General features: G+C 46.3%; 2 protein-coding genes across 2 annotated transcripts; one reads left to right on the top strand and one right to left on the bottom strand.

Moving 5' to 3' along the window:
- Positions 1-423: 423 nt before the first annotated feature.
- LOC141601935 (uncharacterized) lies at positions 424-1,014 on the top strand. The gene has a single exon (XM_074422242.1). The coding sequence runs from the start codon at positions 424-426 to the stop codon at positions 1,012-1,014; it is 591 nt and encodes a 196-aa protein (XP_074278343.1).
- A 17,029-nt stretch (positions 1,015-18,043) lies between these two features.
- Positions 18,044-19,726, bottom strand: LOC141601934 (uncharacterized). Its single transcript, XM_074422241.1, has 5 exons — positions 19,468-19,726; positions 19,194-19,350; positions 19,000-19,090; positions 18,720-18,934; positions 18,044-18,665 (listed from the first exon to the last, which is right to left on the bottom strand). Exons 1-5 carry the CDS (start codon positions 19,724-19,726, stop codon positions 18,044-18,046), a joined length of 1,344 nt encoding a protein of 447 aa, XP_074278342.1.
- Between the last annotated feature and the right edge of the window lie 416 nt (positions 19,727-20,142).

Raw genomic sequence — 20,142 nt, 5'->3', positions numbered from 1 at the left:
CCACAGAGCCAATCTTTCGACAACCATTATTTTCACATTTTATCATGGTATCATCGAAGCAGGTTTGATCCTTGCATCGTTTTTTTTATCTTCCGCAATTCATATATTTCATTCTTTTATATATAATGACCAAGATTGGAGATGACGGTAGTCTTGATAGAGGCAAAGGCAATGTAAAGGACATCATGGTTATACCCATGTCATCACCTTTATACCTATATCCTTCCGACAGTCCGAGTATTAAACTGACTCACACGATTTTTAATGGTGATAACTACGAACTTTGGGCTGATGCGGTAAAGAATGGACTTGACGCAAAGAACAAGTTGGGTCTTATTGATGGCACCGTGAAGAAACCCGAAGGATCCCCAAGGATCCGAAGCAGACAATTACCAAGTAGTCGCCTGGCGTCAATGTAACGCCATGATTAAGGCTTGGTTGCGGAATGTGATCGATGAAAAACTGCATCCAAGCATAGCTTTCAATGCTACTGTCGTCGAGATATGGAAAGAGCTTAAGGAACGATATGCCACAGGAAATGCACCCCGAGTGCATCAACTCAAGAGTGACTTGGCCGAGTGCAAGCAAGGTAATCGTTCTGTGGTTGATTATTATACTGATCTAAAATCACTGTGGGATGAGTTAACTACCTACAGTCACGTCCCTGCATGCACTTGCGGAGCCGCCACAGAATTTCTCAAAGAGAAAGAAGAGGAAAAGGTGCATCAATTCATCATTGGACTCAATACGGCTTTGTACGATAATCTACGTTCCAATTTATTGATGGACGATGACCTGACTTTCTTGAACCGTGTATATGACCTCGTGCTGCGAGAAGAACGCCACAAAGCCGTGACCCGTATTAGAGAAGAGCCGTCAACTGAAGTGGCTATGAGTGCTCGAAATGGAGCAGGTCGTGGTCATGGAAACTTCACCAATCCAGACCAACAGGAATACGAACCTCCGAAGTGCACACATTGTAAAAAGTGGTACCACACAGAGGAAAACTTTTAAGAGAAATTAGGGATTAATAGTAGAGGACGTGGCATGGGCAGGCATGGAGGCCGCGGTGGAGGCCGAGGTGGGAAGGGACCTGGTAATGCTTACAACCAGGTTGTTAATTCCTTATCCACTAGCAAAGGAGAGCCGTCAAAGAAAGAGTTTACCCTTGATGAGATGGAGCAGCTAAGAAGCCTTCTCACTGCTAAAGCCGAAGGTAACGAAAAATTAAAAGGTGTGCACCATGTTAATCTTACCGAATGGATGTTTTATAGTGGTGATTTGCATCACATCACATGTAGTCGGGAATTACTTTTGGAGTCATGGGCAGGAGCACCATCCACCGTCGGATTGCCGGATGGATCCACCATCATAGCAAAGGACCACGACAAAGTTGTACTTCATAAATTTTTCGAGTTACGGGACGTCTTATACGTTCCAAAATTGACCTGTCATTTAATATCCATACCTCAACTCATCCGAGAAAATAATTGCTTCGTGACTTTTAATGCTAATTATTGTATAATACAGAACCAGTCTACGAAGACGGAGATTGGACGGGGTGAGCTGAGAGATGGAGTATATTACATGGCACGAGTCGAAGAATTGGCAGCCCGTGTTGGTGTTAATGAAGGACGGATGTGGCATCAACGATTAGGTCACCCTTCCAGTCATATTTATCCATTCTTAAGCAATTTAATTAAGAAACCTTTATCTTTTGATTCCGAGTTTATTTATGATCCTTGTTGCCGTGCCAAACAAACACGTTCAAATTTTGCTCTTAATAATAAAAGGCATGCGATTTTATTTCATTTAATTTATTGTGACATATGGGGGCCATATCATGCCAGTAGCTTATCCTGGGCAGATTATTTTTTAACTATCGTTGATGACCATAGTATGAGTGTTTGGGTTCATCTCATGAAAGACAAAGGGGAAGTATGTGATTTAATCAAATATTTTTGCAAGATGGTTTACACGCAGTTTGGAAAACAAGTCAAGATCGTTCAAAGTGACAGTGGGACCGAATTTCTTTCGGGACCATTGAAACATTTTTACAATGAGAATGGAATTCTTTTTCAAACTAGTGCTATAGACACTCCTCAACAAAATGGGCGGGTAGAACGGAAACATAGACACCTCTTAGAGAAGGCAAGGGCTCTTCGTTTTCAAGCTAGCCTACCTATCAAATTCTGGGGGGAATGTGTTTTAACAGCTGCTTACCTTATTAATCGTACCCCTACAAAGATTTTAGATGGATGAACACCCTATGAGCTATTGCATGGTCATGCTCCTAATCTCGACAATTTACGAGTTTTAGGCTGTCTTGCTTATGCCCATAATAAGCAAAGACCGAAAGATAAATTTAAGGAACGGGGGACTCGATGTGTTTTTATATGATATCCTAAAACTCAAAAGGGATGGTGTATGTACGATTTAAAGACACACAGATAATTCGTTTCAAGAGATGTCCAATTTTATGAAAATGTTTACCCTTATGCTATTACAAATGACGACAATTCTCTTCAAACACCATCCTTAAATAATGATGTTTTAGAGCACGTGGACACTAGCATTCCTTCTTTTGTTGATGAATTTATTACTCATTCATCCCCACCTGATAATGAGAGGGGACCACGCGATGACCAGTCCGTACAGGACACATCCGACCAGGAAGTAGAGGAAGTCTCGGTCGATATTGATGTTAATGTCGCTCCTGATGATGACGTTGGTATTGAGGAGGAGACTCACACAGTATATGACGAGACTAGACTCGGACGAGGGAAAAGACAAAAAAATTGAGCCTGCTTGGCGAAAGCATTATATTTGCAAATCGACTCGTGTCCTACCCACAAAGATTGCTCACCCGTCTCAAACTCCGTCATCCATGACAGGTACTCGTTATCCAATGATTAATCATGTCACAAGTAGTTGTTTTTATTTGTGTCACAGAAATTTCCTTGCGGCCATAGACAAAGTTCGAGAACCCAGAACTTTCTTCGAAGCTATGAAAAACAAAGAATGGAGGAAAGCAATGGCAACTGAGATTGAGGCACTCGAAAGGAATGTGACTTGGAATATTGTTGATTTACCGAATGAAAAGAAGCCAATTGGGTGCAAATGGGTTTACAAAATTAAGCACAAGGCTGACGGGACCATAGAGCGATACAAGGCTCGATTGGTAGCCCAAGGTTTCACTCAAATTGAGGGAGTGGATTACCATGAAACTTTTGCACCGGTGGCCAAAATGACAAGTGTTAGGCTCTTACTGGCAGTAGCAGTTGCTAAGAATTGGAACATTGCTCAACTCGACATCAATAATGTTTTTCTTCATGGCGACTTAAATGAAGAAGTCTACATGAAGTTTCCTCAAGGGTTAGAAGCAACTGGGAAAGGAAAGGTATGTCGTCTTTTGAAGTCTTTGTATGGTTTAAAACAGGCATCGAGAAATTGGTTCGCCAAGTTAATGGATGCATTTAAGGGATATAGCTTCACACAATCACTAGAATATTATTCTCTTTTTACAATGAACAAGGAAGGTATTTTTCTTGGTATTTTGGTTTACGTAGATGATATGATCATTGTAAGTGTTCCGGGTGTAATTCCAGAGCAAGTATTGTTACCACCCGTGGCTTGTAGAATAATGTCTTGAGTTGAACCCTTCTTGTCTTTATCGTTCCTCTCGGCCTCTCCTGCAACAATAAACGAACTGAGGGCTTGGCTTTGTGCCAAGCGTACTCACTCCGACGCTCAAGTCAGTAAACTTAAAGGATTAAGTTGTGTTACTTGGCTAGGTATGTATTGTAGAGAGATAAGGAAGATATTACCAGATGAATAGTGTATTTAGGTTAAGTTGTGGATCCTTTCCTCAATGAAGGTTGAGGAGTATTTATAGGCTTTTACCTTTTGTCACGTAGTGGCCAAGTGGCCAAGTGGCTAGCAGGTGGAAAGACTGATCTACCCCTCGGCCGAGGGACCTATGGCAGGCCGGCGGGCCCTGTTGACTCACCGCCGAGGGGTCTTGGATATGAGTACGCGGGTATGTGTCCCGGCTGGCAAGTTGCCATGCCGAGACCCAGGCTGACAGGCCGATGGGCTGTATCGGCTAGGCGGTCTAAGTCGTTGACCTGCTGTGGGTATCTTTGACCTTGCTCAATATGTTGACTTGGTCAGCGGTGCAGAATATGCCCCATCAATTTGCCCCCAGCGTAGTCTATGCCGTGGTATGGGCTTCGATGTTCGTTTGAGCGTATATTCTGCGTAAGTAATTTGTAAAAAAATTTCTGCATCGGCTTCTTCTGCGGCGGCTTCTTTTACCTCGGCCTGGTTTTTCTTAGGCCGTACCATATCCCCCCTCCACATGGATGTGTAAAGGGCATCCGATGTGGAAAAGAAAGTGACGCTTGTCGAGACCAGGGTTGAGAGTGCCGGTTGTTTTTGATTGCCCAAGGCCGGCGCTACTTAGCTTGGTTGATCATGTGGCCGGCGGAGAACAGATGCTTGAGAATTTGTTGAGGAAGGTGAATAGGCGGAGAGATATGAATGGGCGTGTTGAAGACGCTTGGTCACTGTTGCATTGATTGACGTCTAACTGTTGCAACGATTGACATCCCGTGGTTGCATGTCCGACACGTGTCTGCACGCTGATTGGTTGACGCTTCATGGGCTGTTCGCTGATTGGTCCTTCTTTATGGGCTTTTCCCCATAAATAGGGCAGTTATTCCGTGAAATTGGCCACCAATTTCATTCTCCAAAATTTTTCTTCTCTCTAAACTCTCAAGGGCTTCCTTGTCTTCTAATTTTCAGAGTTGTTACTCCGGCGAGTGTTTTTCTTCAAGGTAAACAAACAAATTTCTTCACTTTTTATTTTGTTAAATAATTATTGCTATTATGTCTTCTGCTGACGCCGGAACTAGCACTTCTGCGCCGGAGGGTTCCCCGTCGCGTCTTGATGGGGAGGGGATACTAGACGCCATCCCGATAAGGTTTGGGGGCCCTAGGTCTCCTTCTCCCGTAGTCGATCCACCAATTTTGGAGGAAAGGGAGGATGAGGATGACGATGCTGATGAGGATGAGAGGACTCCTTCTGATGGTGGGAGGCTGTCTATCCCGGATCATGGCGAGCCCTGCACGACTGGTCTTGACCGTGCTTAGTCCCATAAGTTCGCCAGTTGTTCCGGCGAGACATTTTTCGGAGGCCATTTCTCCCTCGGTGAGGGGTACAAGATCGTTATCCCTAAGAAGGGTCAGGTGGTCTGTTGCCCTCCACCGGGTCACACCGGCGTGTATATCAGGCACCTGGAGTATGGGCTGCGGTTTCCTCTGAATAAATATGTCATGGCCATCATCAACGCTATGAACGTTGCTGTGGCCCAACTACATCCGCTGGCCATGAGGACGATAGTTGGCTTTGTGTGGCTCTGTCTTTTTAGGGGGGAGATCCCGACAGTCAACTTATTCCGCCGCCTTCATCATCTACGGCCGTCAATTGCCGGTAAAGTGGGGTGGTACAGCGTGCAGACGGAGCCTGGCTATATCTCCGTGAACAAGCTTACTTCTTGCAAAGACTGGCAACGGCGATGGGTGTACGTTCAAGTGCCGGAGGACTACCCATTGCCTCGGTCTTTCCAGAGCCCTGTTTACTTACGGTGTGAGAACCGAGAAGAGTATGAGGAGTGTATCTCCCGGGGTAAGGCAAAGATGGATGCTTCGTTGGTCCCTCTTACTGCGGATGAGCAGCGGGCGATGCAACTGTTCGATGCTGGGAAGGGATGGCTGCCCCCGACTCAGATTATTCTCCAAGATGAGCTGCTTTGCCGCGTCGGCCTCATACCGGCCCTCAACCAGGGTGAGTGGGGTCGGTGTGAGGCCCATCTTTGCCTGCTATGTTTCTGTTTTGGAGCTTTGTTTTACTTCTCGTGTAACCTTTGTTTGATTTCTTGCAGACCGGTTTGGCCAGGATCTGTCTGAGAGGACCTTGCAGAGGTTAGGGCTTGACAAGGACAGGAAGGTCGTTGAACAGCATCCTACGGCTGACTTGCGTGATCGTAGACCGTCTCCCAACGAACTCATGGATAAACAGCTGAAGTCGCTGGATCCGGCGGCGGCCCAGGCAAGGGTTCTCGGGGGCGTGCCAAAGAGAACAAAGAAGGCAGCGTCCAGGTTGGCGGCGGCGTCTGTGCCAGCTCCCTCTTCGACCCCAGTGGTTCAGGAGCCTGTGGAGGTCATCGAAATCGCTGATGGGGCGGTGACCGTTGCTAAGGCCTTTTCTCCTTCGAAGAAGAGAAAAGAGCCTCCGTCTGCTTCCATCGCTGCCGGGGAGAAGACTGACTCAGCCGGCCCTCAAACGAAGAGGGTCCAGACTGGTACGGATCTAACTTGTGGTTCGGATTTAGCTGGTTCGTTGGACATCCCAGATGACCGGCTTTCTGATGTGTCAATGCATGGTGACATAGATGCTCTGTGTAAATTTTTTGTAGATCCTCCTTCGGCAGCCGCCGTTCTCACTGAACGGCAATTAGGGAAGCAGCCTGAGAAGGTTATTGAGAAGGTTATTGAGAAGGGGGGTGACAGAAATGTCATCGTTGACTCCTCGGCTCAGAAGATTCCTCCCTCCGAGCTTGTGGCAGAGGGTGTGAAATTATATAAGAGGATGGCCAAGTGGACCCAACAAGCCGGCTCCTACATCTTGGAGCAGGAGAAGACCATGGGCCAAGCTGCGCCACTGATCGCAAAGCTTAAACTTGATCTCTCTGCCGCAAAGGGGGAAGCCGCGAAGGCTAAACTGGATCTCTTTGCTGCCAAGAAGCGCGTGGAGGAAATTGAGAAGCTGCTAGGGGCCGAGAGGGCCAAAGTTGAGGAAGCTGATGCCGCCACTGCCAAGATGATGGAGGAGCGGGACAGGTACAAGGGTGCTTATGACGCCGTGGCTGCCAAGGGAGAAAAGTGGAAGGATCTGTTCCACAACCAGGCGGAGGCGCTCAGGGACGCGCAGGCTGCCCTTGCTCAAAAGGAGAAGGATATTGAAATGCTTCAAGATGTTCTTCTCCCTAAAATGTGCGCCCAATTCCGGGACCAGGCCGAGGAGGCGACCAGGGAGGCAATAAAAAGACTCGTCCCCGAGGGCTCTTTTCCGTGGGATAAATTTGACCAGCTTCTGGACGAGATGGCTGATGCTGCGGAGGCAGCGGCTGCAGAGAAGGCGGCTCAGATAGCTGAGGCCAAGGCGGCCTACGATGCGAAGGTGAAGGAGGGTGAGAGGCTGAAGTTACTTGAAAATGTTGAGCCTTCCCCTAAGCCGGCCACCGAAAGATGCCATCGACGGAGGGCAAAGAACAGGCATAGGGAGACGGGCGGTCGTCACCAGACTCACCCGGCGTCTCGGATAGCTTTAGCTGTTCGGGGGCCAATTATTGAGCCTTCTCTCCCTGCCATCTTTTTGGCGCTTCAAATCCCAAGTCTGTAACCTTTTGTTTTTTTGTTTCCTCGCTTTTTGTAAAGCTTTGGTAGGTAGAGTTTAGGCTATCCTTATGGGGACGGCCGTCGTCTGTACTCTCCTTGCAATCATCTTCAATAAAGTTTTATCTTTTTGGTCCTCGGCTTGGCCGGGACTCTGATCACGATCCTTTACTTATCTTCTTGCGTTATTAATTGAGTGCCTTCGTTTTTACCGTCGGCATGGCCGAGTCAGTTAGAATGCACATCTCAACTGCGTAACGTCTTTAGCATTTCTTCTAGCGTATCGGTCATTGTGTCCCCGTCGCTCTCGGCTAAGGCCGAGGTAATCGGGGTTATGGCTCGATAGCAATTCTTCAAGCGTATCGGTCATTGTGTCCCCGTCGCTCTCGGCTAAGGCCGAGGTAATCGGGGTTATGGCTCGATAGCAATTCTTCTAGCGTATCGGTCATTGTGTCCCCGTCGCTCTCGGCTAAGGCCGAGGTAATCGGGGTTATGGCTCGATAGCAATTCTTCTAGCGTATCGGTCATTGTGTCCCCGTCGCTCTCGGCTAAGGCCGAGGTAATCGGGGTTATGGCTCGATAGCAATTCTTCAAGCGTATCGGTCATTGTGTCCCCGTCGCTCTCGGCTAAGGCCGAGGTAATCGGGGTTATGGCTCGATAGCAATTCTTCAAGCGTATCGGTCATTGTGTCCCCGTCGCTCTCGGCTAAGGCCGAGGTAATCGGGGTTATGGCTCGATAGCAATTCTTCTAGCGTATCGATCATTGTGTCCCCGTCGCTCTCGGCTAAGGTCGAGGTAATCGGGGTTATGGCTCGATAGCAATTCTTCTAGCGTATCGGTCATTGTGTCCCCGTCGCTCTCGGCTAAGGCCGAGGTAATCGGGGTTATGGCTCGATAGCAATTCTTCTCTTTGAGTTCCTGCCTGGTGGCAATTTGTGGAGGGGACAAAAACTTTGATGGAAAACTTGGGCGATTCATTTGTTTGTTATGATCGTGCGTTGGGGTGTCCACAATGGGTTTGGACACCTCCGCCGCTATACAAAGTATTTTCTCAAGTTATCGGTGTTCCAATGGCTCATCAAAGGCACACCTCCCATGTCTGTCAGCCGGTATGTACCCGGCCTCATCTCTTCGACCACTTTGTAGGGACCCTCCCAGTTGGTCGTCAGTTTACCATGAATATTTCCTTTGTTGGTGGCAGCCGACTTCCTTAGGACTAGGTCTCCCATTTTTAAGTCCCTTTTGTGGACTCTTCGGTTGTAGGCTCTCTTCATCCGGTTTTGATATACGGCCAAGTTGAGGCGTGTTGTATTTCGGCTTTCTTCGACCAGGTCTAGGGAGGCTTTTGTGCCTTCCTCGTTTTCAATCGGGTTAAAGGTAGCCGTTCGAATGTTGGTACCGTTGCTTCAATTGGTAGGATCGCTTCGGAACCGTAGACTAGGTGGAAGGGGTGTACCCCGTTGCTTCTTTCTCCGTGGTCGGAAGGGACCACGGGACGCCGGTAGTTCATCGGCCCACCTTCCTTAAGGTCTTCAACTGTCTTCTTCAAACCGTTGAGGATTGTTTTGTTGGTCGCCTCCGCCGCCCGTTGCTCGTGGGTGGCAGACGGAGGAGTACGCAAACTTGATGCCAAGCTCTTCTAACCAGTTCATTATCAGGTCGCTCCAAAACTCTCGGCCGTGGTCAAATACCATAACTTGGGGTAATCCAAAGCGAGTTATAACATTTTCCCAGCATTACCTTTCGACGGTCGCCGTGGTCTTCGCCTGCATCGCACAACTGAGCTTCAACCCATTTGGTGAAGTAATCAACGGCGACGATTAAGAACTTCCTTCCTCCGGAGGCCGTTGGGAACGGCCCTAGAATGTCCATCCCCCACTGTGCGAAAGGAAGGGGACTAAGCACCGGTTGTAGGTCCCTGGAGGGAGCGTGTATCACCGGGGCATGCATCGACGATTCGTGCACTTCTTGGTCTTTGTTCGGAATCTTGAAGCATGGTGGGCGAAGTAGCCAGCTCGGAGAGCTTTGTGGGCTAGTGTTCTTGCCCCCATGTGATGTCCACAGATGCCTTCGTGAATCTCTGTCGAGATCGATTCTGCGTACTGGACCGACACACTTCAAGAGTGGTCTTATTACGGATCTTCGTACAGTTCCCCTTCGAACACCAAGTACCGGCGGCGATCCTTTTTATTTTGGCCGAGGGATTGCGGCCCTCCCAAGCAATTCACCGTAAGTTTGTATTTCATTATCGGAGTCATCCACGTTGTCTCGGTCTCTATGTTACCCACCATGCCGACGGTCTCAGTGATGCTTTTCGCATTCCTGATATCTACCAGCACGGTTCGGCTGACATTCCTGATGGTTGAGCTGGCCAATTTGGAGAGAGCGTCGGCCCGGTTGTTCTCGGATCTGGGAACGCAATGGATTTGGAAAGATTTCAACTTTGCTATGTCGGCTTTTACCCTCTCTAGGTACCTTACCATTCCGTCGTCCCGAGCCTCAAACTCCCCCCTCGATTTGGTTAGTAACCAACAAAGTGAGTCTGTCTTCAACACAATGTGTTCTCGCTCGTGCAGCCCTAGCTAGCTCGACTCCGGTTATCACCGCCTCGTATTCGGATTCGTTGTTCGAGGCCGAGAAGGTGAATTTCAAGGCGTACTCAAACTCGTCCCCGTTTGGGCTGATGATAAGGATGCCGGCTCCTGAGCTGTTCGTCGTGGAGGAGCCGTCGGTGTAGACCTCCCATATGCCTGGGTTTGGCTCTTCCTGATATGTGCATTCGGCCAGGAAATCTGCAAGCGCTTGCCCCTTTATCGAAGGCCTTGGTTTGTACTTAATGCCGAAACCAGAGAGTTCCACCGCCCATTTGATGAGCCTGCCGGATTGTTCGAATTTTTCCAAAGCTTTCTCCAATGGCTGATCGGTTAGGACCGTCACGGGGTGTGCGTCGAAGTAGGGTTTTAACTTCCTTGTGGCAACGACGACGGCGAAGGCTGCTTTTTCAATTAGTGGGTAATTTCTCTCGGCGGGCAACAGAGTGTATGGTCGACAAAGTAGATTGGGTGTTCTTTGTTTGTCTTCTTCCCCGATGATCACGGGCGACCGTGGCCGAGGTAATCGCTATGTATAGGTATAGCGTCTCCCCAAGATCGGCACAGACGAGTTGGGAGAGTCTCAAGATGAGCTTTGATTGCTTGAAAGCCGTGCTCTGTTCCTCCCCCACTGAAGTCTTTATTTCCTTTCAACACTTTGAAGAATGGGGTGCTCTTGTCGGCTGACCGAGAGATGAAACGGGCGAGCGCCGCCATTCTCCCGTCAAGCATCATAACCTCTTTTCGATTCCTTGGTTCCGGCAGGTCTAGGATTGCTTGGATTTTGTCTGGATTTGCATCGATGCCTCTGGCACTGACAAGTACGCCGAGGAATTTACCTGCCCGGACACCGAAGTTGCATTTCATTGGGTTGAGCTTCATCTTGTATTTCCTTAGTGAACAAAATGTTTCGTGTAAATCGGCCGGATGCTCATTTGTCGGACTTGCTTTTCACAATAGCATCGTCGACGTAGGCCTCAATGTTTCGCCCTTTTTTATTTTGGAACACTTTGTCCACCAGCCTTGTATACGTTGCGCCGGCGTTTTTCAAACAAAATGGCATCATTTTGTACATGTATGTGCCGTTAGCGGTGATGAATGCGCACTTAGGCATGTCTTCCTCAGCCATGAATACCTGGTGGTACCCCGAGAAGGCGTCTAGCAGGCTCAGCATGGTGTAGCCTGCCGTGGCGTCGATTAAGCTATCTATCCGAGGCAAAGGGTAACAATCTTTGGGGCATGCTTTATTAAGGTTGGTAAAGTCTACACACATTCTCCATGCCCCCGATGACTTCCTCACCATCACAACATTGGCTAACCACTCAGGATAAGTGCAAGGCGTAATAAAGCCCGCCGTGAGTAGTTTATCTACCTCGGCCTTGATGGCCTCATCTTTCTCGACTGAGGAGTTCCTCATCCTCTGCTTGACAGGGCGAGCGGTGGAGAGTACGTTTAGTTTGTGAATAATTACTTCCCGGCTCACGCCTGGCATCTCGGCCGCCGAATAGGCGAAGACGTCCTTATTTTTCTTTAGCAGATCCAGGAGTTCGGCCCTGAATTTTGGTTCCAGGTTGACACCGACGGTTACGGTGCGGCCTGGATCAATCTCCACCTCCTCTGTCTCTGCTCCTTCAACCATGCTGATGGTTCGGTTGTTCTCGGACCTGGGGGTGTGCTGTATCTGGAAGGATTTTAATTTTGAAGCGCCGGCTCTCACCCTCTCTAGATACCTTGTCGTCCTATAGTCCCGAGCCTTGTACTCTCCTTTGATCTGGTTGGTCAATAAGAGCGAATTTGTTTTCACCACGACATGCTCCGCCCCGGCGGTTCTGGCTAGCTTGACTCCTGTTATCACTGCCTCGTACTTGGATTCGTTGTTTGAGGTCGAGGAGGTAAGCTTCAAGGCGTGCTCAAACACGTCTCCGTCCGGGCTAAAAATAATGATGCTGGCTTTCGAGCTATCCGTCATGGAAGGGCCGTTAGTGTGTATCTCCCATACGCCAGGATCCTTCTCGTTCTTCAAGACGATTTTATGTGCTTCCCCCCGGTCCGAGACGTATATCAATGTCAGGGCCCGGATGGATATCACAGCGTCGATTTCGCTCAAAGTGACCCGACCTTTGAGAACGTTGTAGGCAGACGTGCCGTCGATGACTACGAATTCAGACATAACATTCTTGGCTGCACCTCCCTCGCCGAACCTCACCGCAACTGACCGACCCTGGGGTACGGGACCGGCCCAGAAAAAGTCGTACAACGGGTTGGTGCGGGGGCTCAAATCTTCAACCCCGAGACCGAGGCCGAGAAAGCATTCTCTGTACATAATGTTCGTGTAGGCGCCTGTGTCAATCAGGCACCTCTTCACCAAGTGGTTGGCTATGTCCAGGCGGACTGTAAGTGGGTCGCTATGAAGAGCGATGACTCCCTCGTAGTCCTCCTGTCCGATGGTCATATCGGGGATGTTGGGAGCGGGGGTGGCTGTGTTGGGCACAAAGTTGATGGCCTGATATGGCTCATTCAGGTGCCGTTTGTGCCCATGAGCGGACCCATCGTTCCCGTTGCCCCTGATGACAACATGGATTACTCCTATCCGTTCAAAGACGGACTTGCTATTTGATCCGCCGACATCTGGTTTTTGGCCTCCGGCAACATATTTGCCGAGGCTCCCCTTCCGGATCAGTTCTTCAATGGCATCCTTCAGATGTCGGCAATCGTTGGTTAAGTGTCCGGTGTGGCCATGGTACTCACAGTACTGGCTCGTGTCACCGTCACTCCTCGGCCTAGGGGGTCTTTCCCACTTCTGGCCCTCGTTCTTGCTCAAAGCGAAGACCTCGGCGGCCGATACGACTAGGGGGGTGTGATCATCGTACCGTTTTTTGTAGTACGTTCCCGAGCTCCCCCCGGCATCCGCCGAGCTCTTTTCTGGCAGACTTGTCTGACCGTGACCTATTATTCTCACGGCGTCTTTCATCGGACCGTGACCCGTTGTTGTCACGGCGTCTTTCATCCGGGTTGTCCTCCCGGCGGCTCTTCTTTTCTGAGTGCTCGGCCTTGCTGGGGCCTACCCAAGTCTTGTGATAGTCCTCTACCTTGATGGCTTGGTCAGCCATCTTCCTGGCGGCGTCCAAGCCCAGGCCTCCGCACTTGATGAGCTCATTTTTTAATTCTCCCCTTGGGAGGCCTTTCATCAGCGCGAAAGCCGCCAATTCGGGATTAATTTCTCGAATCTGCTGAACCTTTCCGTCGAACCTCTTCACATAGCTTCGTAGAGACTCGCCCCCCTCCTGTTTGATAGTTAGGAGGTCCGACGTCTCCACGGCCCTCCTCTTATTGCAAGAGTACTGGGCTAGAAAGGCGTCCCTTAGGTCGGCGTAATAGTATACCAAGCCGTCGGGAAGCCCCTTGTACCAACTTTGAGCCATTCCATGCAGAGTTGTTAGGAAAACTCGGCACCAGACCTCATCGGGCTGCTCCCATACCGACATGTAAGACTCGAAAGCCTCAGCGTGGTCGGCTGGATCACTATCTCCTTTGTATGATAGATGTGGTAACTTGAGCTTGGTTGGCACCTGGATTTCTAGGACGTAGGCGTTGAGGGGCTGTATGACCACGTGTCGAACGACACGCGGCGATCGGCTCCTCGCATTCCTAATCCGGCTCCTCCCCTCGTAGCGGGAAGGACTCCTTCTTCGACTCGGACTTCTCCTCCAACTCTGCTGAGTCGGACTCCTCTGGCTCCTTTGGGGTAAGCCTCGTTCGTGCTGCGGGGACGCTGTCCTCCCACGAGTGCGGGAAGGACTTAGGTCTACCGCGCCCACTTTGGGCTCCCCCGGCGACTTGACTGGGTCAGCTTCTCCTAGTGCTCCGTTCAAATTTCTCGGAGTCACGTTTTGGGCCCCTGGTCTCTCCTGGGACGGTTTTCGCCGCTCTTGTCGGCGTGACAGTGTGAGCAGGCGTATTACTAATTAGGTCCAGGAGCATTTTCAGTTTTGCTACGTCAACCACATGTCCCATGATGGTGACCTGGTTGGCTGGCAGCGGCGTGTCTGGTATTATTGGCATCCCGAACTCCGGTTGGATTACTCCGCCGGTGGAGGGCTGCACGACTCCAGAATTGTTGAAGGTATCATCTTGGTAGAATGCGGTTTCGTCGGTCACGACTGCGTCTTGTTGTTTCGACATCTTCTTAGCTTTTTGGGTGTGTTTGGGAATGAATGTGACTAGCTTCTAGTAGCGATCCCCACAGACGGCGCCAATTGTTCCGGGTGTAATTTCAGAGCAAGTATTGTTACCACCCGTGGCTTGTAGAATAATGTCTTGAGTTGAACCCTTCTTGTCTTTATCGTTCCTCTCGGCCTCTTCTGCAACAATGAACGAACTGAGGGCTTGGCTTTGTGCCAAGCGTACTCACTCCGACGCTCAAGTCAGTAAACTTAAAGGATTAAGTTGTGTTACTTGGCTAGGTATGTATTGTAGAGAGATAAGGAAGATATTACCAGATGAATAGTGTATTTAGGTTAAGTTGTGGATCCTTTCCTCAATGAAGGTTGAGGAGTATTTATAGGCTTTTACCTTTTGTCACGTAGTGGCCAAGTGGCCAAGTGGCTAGCAGGTGGAAAGACTGATCTACCCCTCGGCCGAGGGACCTATGGCAGGCCGGCGGGCCCTGTTGACTCACCGCCGAGGGGTCTTGGATATGAGTACGCGGGTATGTGTCCCGGCTGGCAGGTTGCCATGCCGAGACCCAGGTTGACAGGCCGATGGGCTGTATCGGCTAGGCGGTCTAAGTCGTTGACCTGCTGTGGGTATCTTTGACCTTGCTCAATATGTTGACTTGGTCAGCGGTGCAGAATATGCCCCATCAGTAAGCAATGATGTCAAAGCTAGTGACGACCTGAAGTTTTTCCTGGACCAGAAATTTGGGATTAAGGATCTCGAACGGTTACGATATTTTTTGGGTATCGAGGTGGCACATGGTGCAACGGGTTTGTTTCTTTGTCAACGGAAATATGCCATGGAACTTCTTAAGGAGGCCAAGATGGAAGGAGCCAGACCAATTCGCACACCTATCGCTCAAAATCACGAGTTGGCTCTTTTATCTAGTCCTCTGTTAAATGACCCAATGCCGTACAGAAGGATGGTCGGCCGTTTGGTTTACCTTACCATCACCCGACCAGATTTGCTATATGCCGTCCATACTTTGTCTCAGTTCGTTCAAACACCGCGTCGAGAACATTGGGATGCTGCACTCCGAGTCCTACGTTATTTGAAAGGTGATCCAGGAAAGGGGATTGTGATGAATAGAGAGACAATTTTTCAATTAAATGGTTACTCGGATTCCGACTATGCTCGTTGCCCGTTGACACGACGCTCTTTAACCGGGTATTTTGTCTCCCTTGGCCAAACACCAATTTCCTGGAAAGTTCGAAAACAGCCTATTGTTGAAAAATCCACTGCTGAGGCCGAATATAGAGCAATGGCGGCCGTCACAATTAGTGAGCTCTCATATGGTTGAAGTTTTTCCTTCGTTCACTTGGCATTTGTCATGACCATCCCATGCGTGTCCTATGCGATAATAAATCTGCCTTACACATCGCTAAAAACCCGGTATTTCATGATCGCACAAAACACATTGAAATTGATTGTCATTTCATTCGCCAACATTTGGTGAGCAAAAATATTGAAGCAAGCCATGTTCAAAGTAAAGAGCAAATAGCGGATCTCTTTACCAAATCTCTAGGTGGAGATGCGTTAGACTATTTACTACGTAAGTTGGGCATTCGGGCTCCCAATGCTCCAACTTAAGGGGGAGTATGGAAATATATCGACCCTTATACTCGAGATATGCTAGGAATATTATGGATACTCTTAGTTTATCTTATTGTTAAGCTTTGTATCTTTTAGCTTATTTAGTTTCCTTGTTTATAGGATATTCTCTAGGGTTCTTTGACTATTATCATATGTAGTATTGTATATATACCTAGCCTTGTATATTGTTCTCCATTATCAGAAATATACGGCCACAGAGCCAATCTTTCGACAACCATTATTTTCACAGTTTATCAGAATACAATAATAATCTTTCCCATACATTGATTTCTAATTGGCGATGTCAGTGGATGTTTCAGATGTGTACTTGTGGTGTAAGTGGTGGGGTCTTGGTGTTGAAAGGAGGAAATGGGGATGAAGAGTAAACCTGTTGGAAAAATGGATAAAGGGAATGCAAATTGGTAGTAAACAAATACGGAGTAATAGAAAAACGGATTGTGAAAATTTCATTGCCTTTTCCTTTCTTGAAAATACTTAACGCAATATCCCTAAATATGTTCACGAGTTATAAAGAAAACCAACTAGTAGCTATAAAACAAAGTAACGATGGTTAAGATGTCGTCCACAATTTTACACCCCAAATGAAAATTTTCGTATCATTACATAGTAAGGGGGGAACTAATGAAGTGTCTACATGTTAGTTTTAACATCAAATTATCAGGATCTCTTGTTCGAATTGTTAAATAAAAGCCATTCATGCGAAATAACATTGACTTAAAAAAAAACACAGGCTTTGTCTTTAGCGCAAGACTTGATTTGGGAGACAAAAATCGTCAACGTGAGAAAATGAAAAGTAAAACCGTGCAACAACCTTTGGTGACGTATTGCGATGGTGTGTAAGCACGAACGACGTCATCTTTAACATCAAATGATATCAACAATAACCAAATTGACTTAGGCCACGTTTATTAGGCATTTTCCTTAACCTTTCCAACAATTTGCCTACTTACATTTTATATTGATAACCACTTCCTTGGTTATAGCGAATAGTTTATATTTGCTTTATTCTGTGAGAAAGAAATAAAATAAGTGTAAATTATTGACTGGAAAGAAGGAAATAGTTAGTAAAACTAATAATAATATTAATATGTACTCTCTTCATGTTAGTCAATTGTTGTCAATTACTTTTTGGCCACTATTCATAAAAGAAGAAAATACTTAAAATAATTTTTAATGCATAATACAAAATATATATTCATAAATGATCTTGTTTGATTAGTCTTAATGGGCACGCTAAGAATATCAAATTTTTATAATTTTCACACTTATATAAGTAAAGATATTTACGAAATGAAATGAACATTGACAAACGTGCAAAAGACAAAGGATAATAATTGACCGCGACAGAGAAAGTATAACTGTATACTTGGTACTTGGGTTGATGTCCATTACGTCTCTGGTTTGTTTGATTGTTCTTAAACTCATTTTAGCTTTCATTGCAGCAAATTTCAATTCATTTCATCTCATTCTAGTTTAATTTAGTTTAGTTCAGTTTCATTCAGACTAAAAAAATAGAGCCATAATTATATATTCAAGATAAAAAAAAAATGCATGATCGAGACTTTGAGTAGTCTTTCTTCAAGTCTTATTTTATGTGCACGAAGCCTAGATAAAACAACTCCCCATGACATTCTTACATGCCATATTAATAAATAATTTTAAATTACCAATGACAACTGACAATGAGTTACAATGAATCAATTAGTCTAATTATAGGTGGGTATATCCGTCTAAAGAAGTAGACGGGTCAAATAATCTCATTTTGCATGAAAAGTAACCTCCACCATCCCACTTATTGTTTGTCTTATTATGTAAGTGGTCACATATATGACCCGTCTACAACTTTAGACGGACACTGTCCGTCTAAAGTGAAATTTTGGGACAATGAATAATTTGTTGCGTATGGGATGTACTATATATAAAGTGAAGAATGTCAATTGACTTTACTAAAATCGAGAATTATAATCGAAACTATTTTTCTTGACGAGTATTTCTACCAAATTAAAGTTCACTAAAAAAAACTTTCATAGCATCAAATTGATCAGTTTTCCTCTTGTTTTAGACTTAAACTAGGAGAATATTCGTGAAATTTGTGATTTATTTATTAGGATTATTTCATGGGATAATTAAATCCATCTTATTCACCTTTCTTCCCATAACAGACTCACTTACGATCATGATCGGTGGGATGTGCAGTAGCAGTATGGTGAGGGGTAGATGTTGAAGCCACACCTTCAGTCACTTCATTGTTCATCCTTGGCCGTCCCCTGTCCCTTTTTGTTGGTGGTTCAACAACCTTGTCTTTAACAGGACATCTTCTTTTGTTGTGGGTCTTTGACTTGCAAACTGAGCAAGTCACTTGTAACCCATGTTTAGTCAGTTTGCCGCTCCTTTTTGGATCCTCATGTGGATCCCTTCTCTTCTTCTTTCTTGGCCTACCAGGACCAACTTTTATTGGAGGTGGATTTAGAGTAAGGATAACCTTTGGCCAATGTCTTTGGCTAGGACATGGAGCAATTGAACCACCATATGCTCTTAGATAGGCATCTTTCTTATACATATCATCCACATATTCTTCAGTCTGGCCATGAGCATTGAAGATAGCAGCCACTGCATGACTACATGGGATCCCAGTCAAGTCCCATTTCCTGCAAGTACTTGTCTTTCCAACCAAGTCAACTGAGACCTCATCTATGCGTTGTTTCACTTGAAACCTTGTGGTGGATGAAGGGAAGACTTCATAGGTAGAAAATTTATCCTTCTCAATTTCTAATCTGGCCCGAGCTCTATGATAGTTTGTCAAATCTCTATTCTACATTTCAGCCTTTGTCAAGGCCAACCTTTGCATCATAGCTGTCCTGATGTCTTCAACCATATATATCACATGCTTTGCTCTAGCATCTATGATATATGCATTGAATGTTTCTGTCATATTGTTCACAATTACATCAGTTTTAGTGGTGGTATTGATGAAATCCATGCAGAAGACTGTAGGATTATAAGCTAAGAAGGCTTCAGCTGCCTTGTGATCAACTTTTCTCATGTCAGTTAGAGCCTAATAAAAATCAGCTTGATTGTATGATTTAGCACAATTCCAGAACATCATCTTCATTTCATCACCTTTATAAGACTTGTGCCAGTTTGCAAAGATATGCTTGGCACAATGTCTATGTCTGGCTTTAGGAGTTCCTGTGCAACCATTGTGAGGATACTTGGCATTCACAAGTACAATCAAGTAAATAAAGATGTTTATAGCTGATGTTGATCAAGTTAAGTGCTAAAAAACATGCACAAGTTAATAAAGTGGCTAATACCTGATATTGATCTGATATAATAGTCCAGCCATCACCATCTTCAATTTCTTAAAGAACCACTCATAGCTGTCATTGTTTTCCCCTTCCACCACAGCCCTTGCTACTGGATACATTTGCTCATTAGCATCTCTACCAGTTGCAGCAATTAGTTGACCTCCTAAAAATGTTTTCAGAAAGGAGGAGTCAACACACAACAGTCTCCTACATCCTTCGAGCCACCCTTTTTTCAGAGCATCAAAGCAAAAAAAATGCCTTTAAAATACAGGTACTTTACCAGGAATGGTAGTTAGGCTGAATACACTGTTTGGCTCTTCATTAGTCAAAACTTGGATGTAGCTCCCAATCTTACTATAGTGCTCTTTCATTGAACCATGAAGCATTCTATGAGTAAAATATTTGACCTTGTAGGAAAAATTTTTCTTGATGAGGACCTTGTTGGCCCTCCTTAATGTCTCAATAATATCAGCAGCTAGCCAATGAGGCCTTGTTTTGAACACCTCCAAGAATTGCTTGTCTAACCATGTTAACTTCATCTGCCTATTTTTCTTTCCATGTTTCTGTGGCAGGTATGATTTGGGTTAACTGATTTCACCAACATACATGCACTTGTGTTATCCCAACTAGCATACAACTTAAAGGGACAACCAGAAACACATCTCACGCCACGCCTTCGGCGTCTTGCTTTGTCACTCTTATCAAATGTAAGATTTCTACCTTGTGCTATAGCATACCTGGTCACACAATCCCTAAAAAACTTCTTATTTGAAAACTTGATGCCTACACACCATCTTAGCTTGCTGAAGTCAGACTTATCATCAACTTCTGGTATCCTTTTCTTCTTTCTCTTACCTGGTATGGGATCTTCATGACTTTCAGCAGGGTTGTCAATTTCATCACCACTATTATCGTAGTCACTTACCCTACCTTCATCACCCTTACTCTCCTGACC

This window comes from Silene latifolia, chromosome 9 (assembly GCF_048544455.1).
Source record: "Silene latifolia isolate original U9 population chromosome 9, ASM4854445v1, whole genome shotgun sequence".
Taxonomy (NCBI): Eukaryota; Viridiplantae; Streptophyta; class Magnoliopsida; order Caryophyllales; family Caryophyllaceae; genus Silene; species Silene latifolia.
Note: the sequence above shows the minus strand (reverse complement) of the source record. Positions and strands in the feature narration are given on the sequence as shown.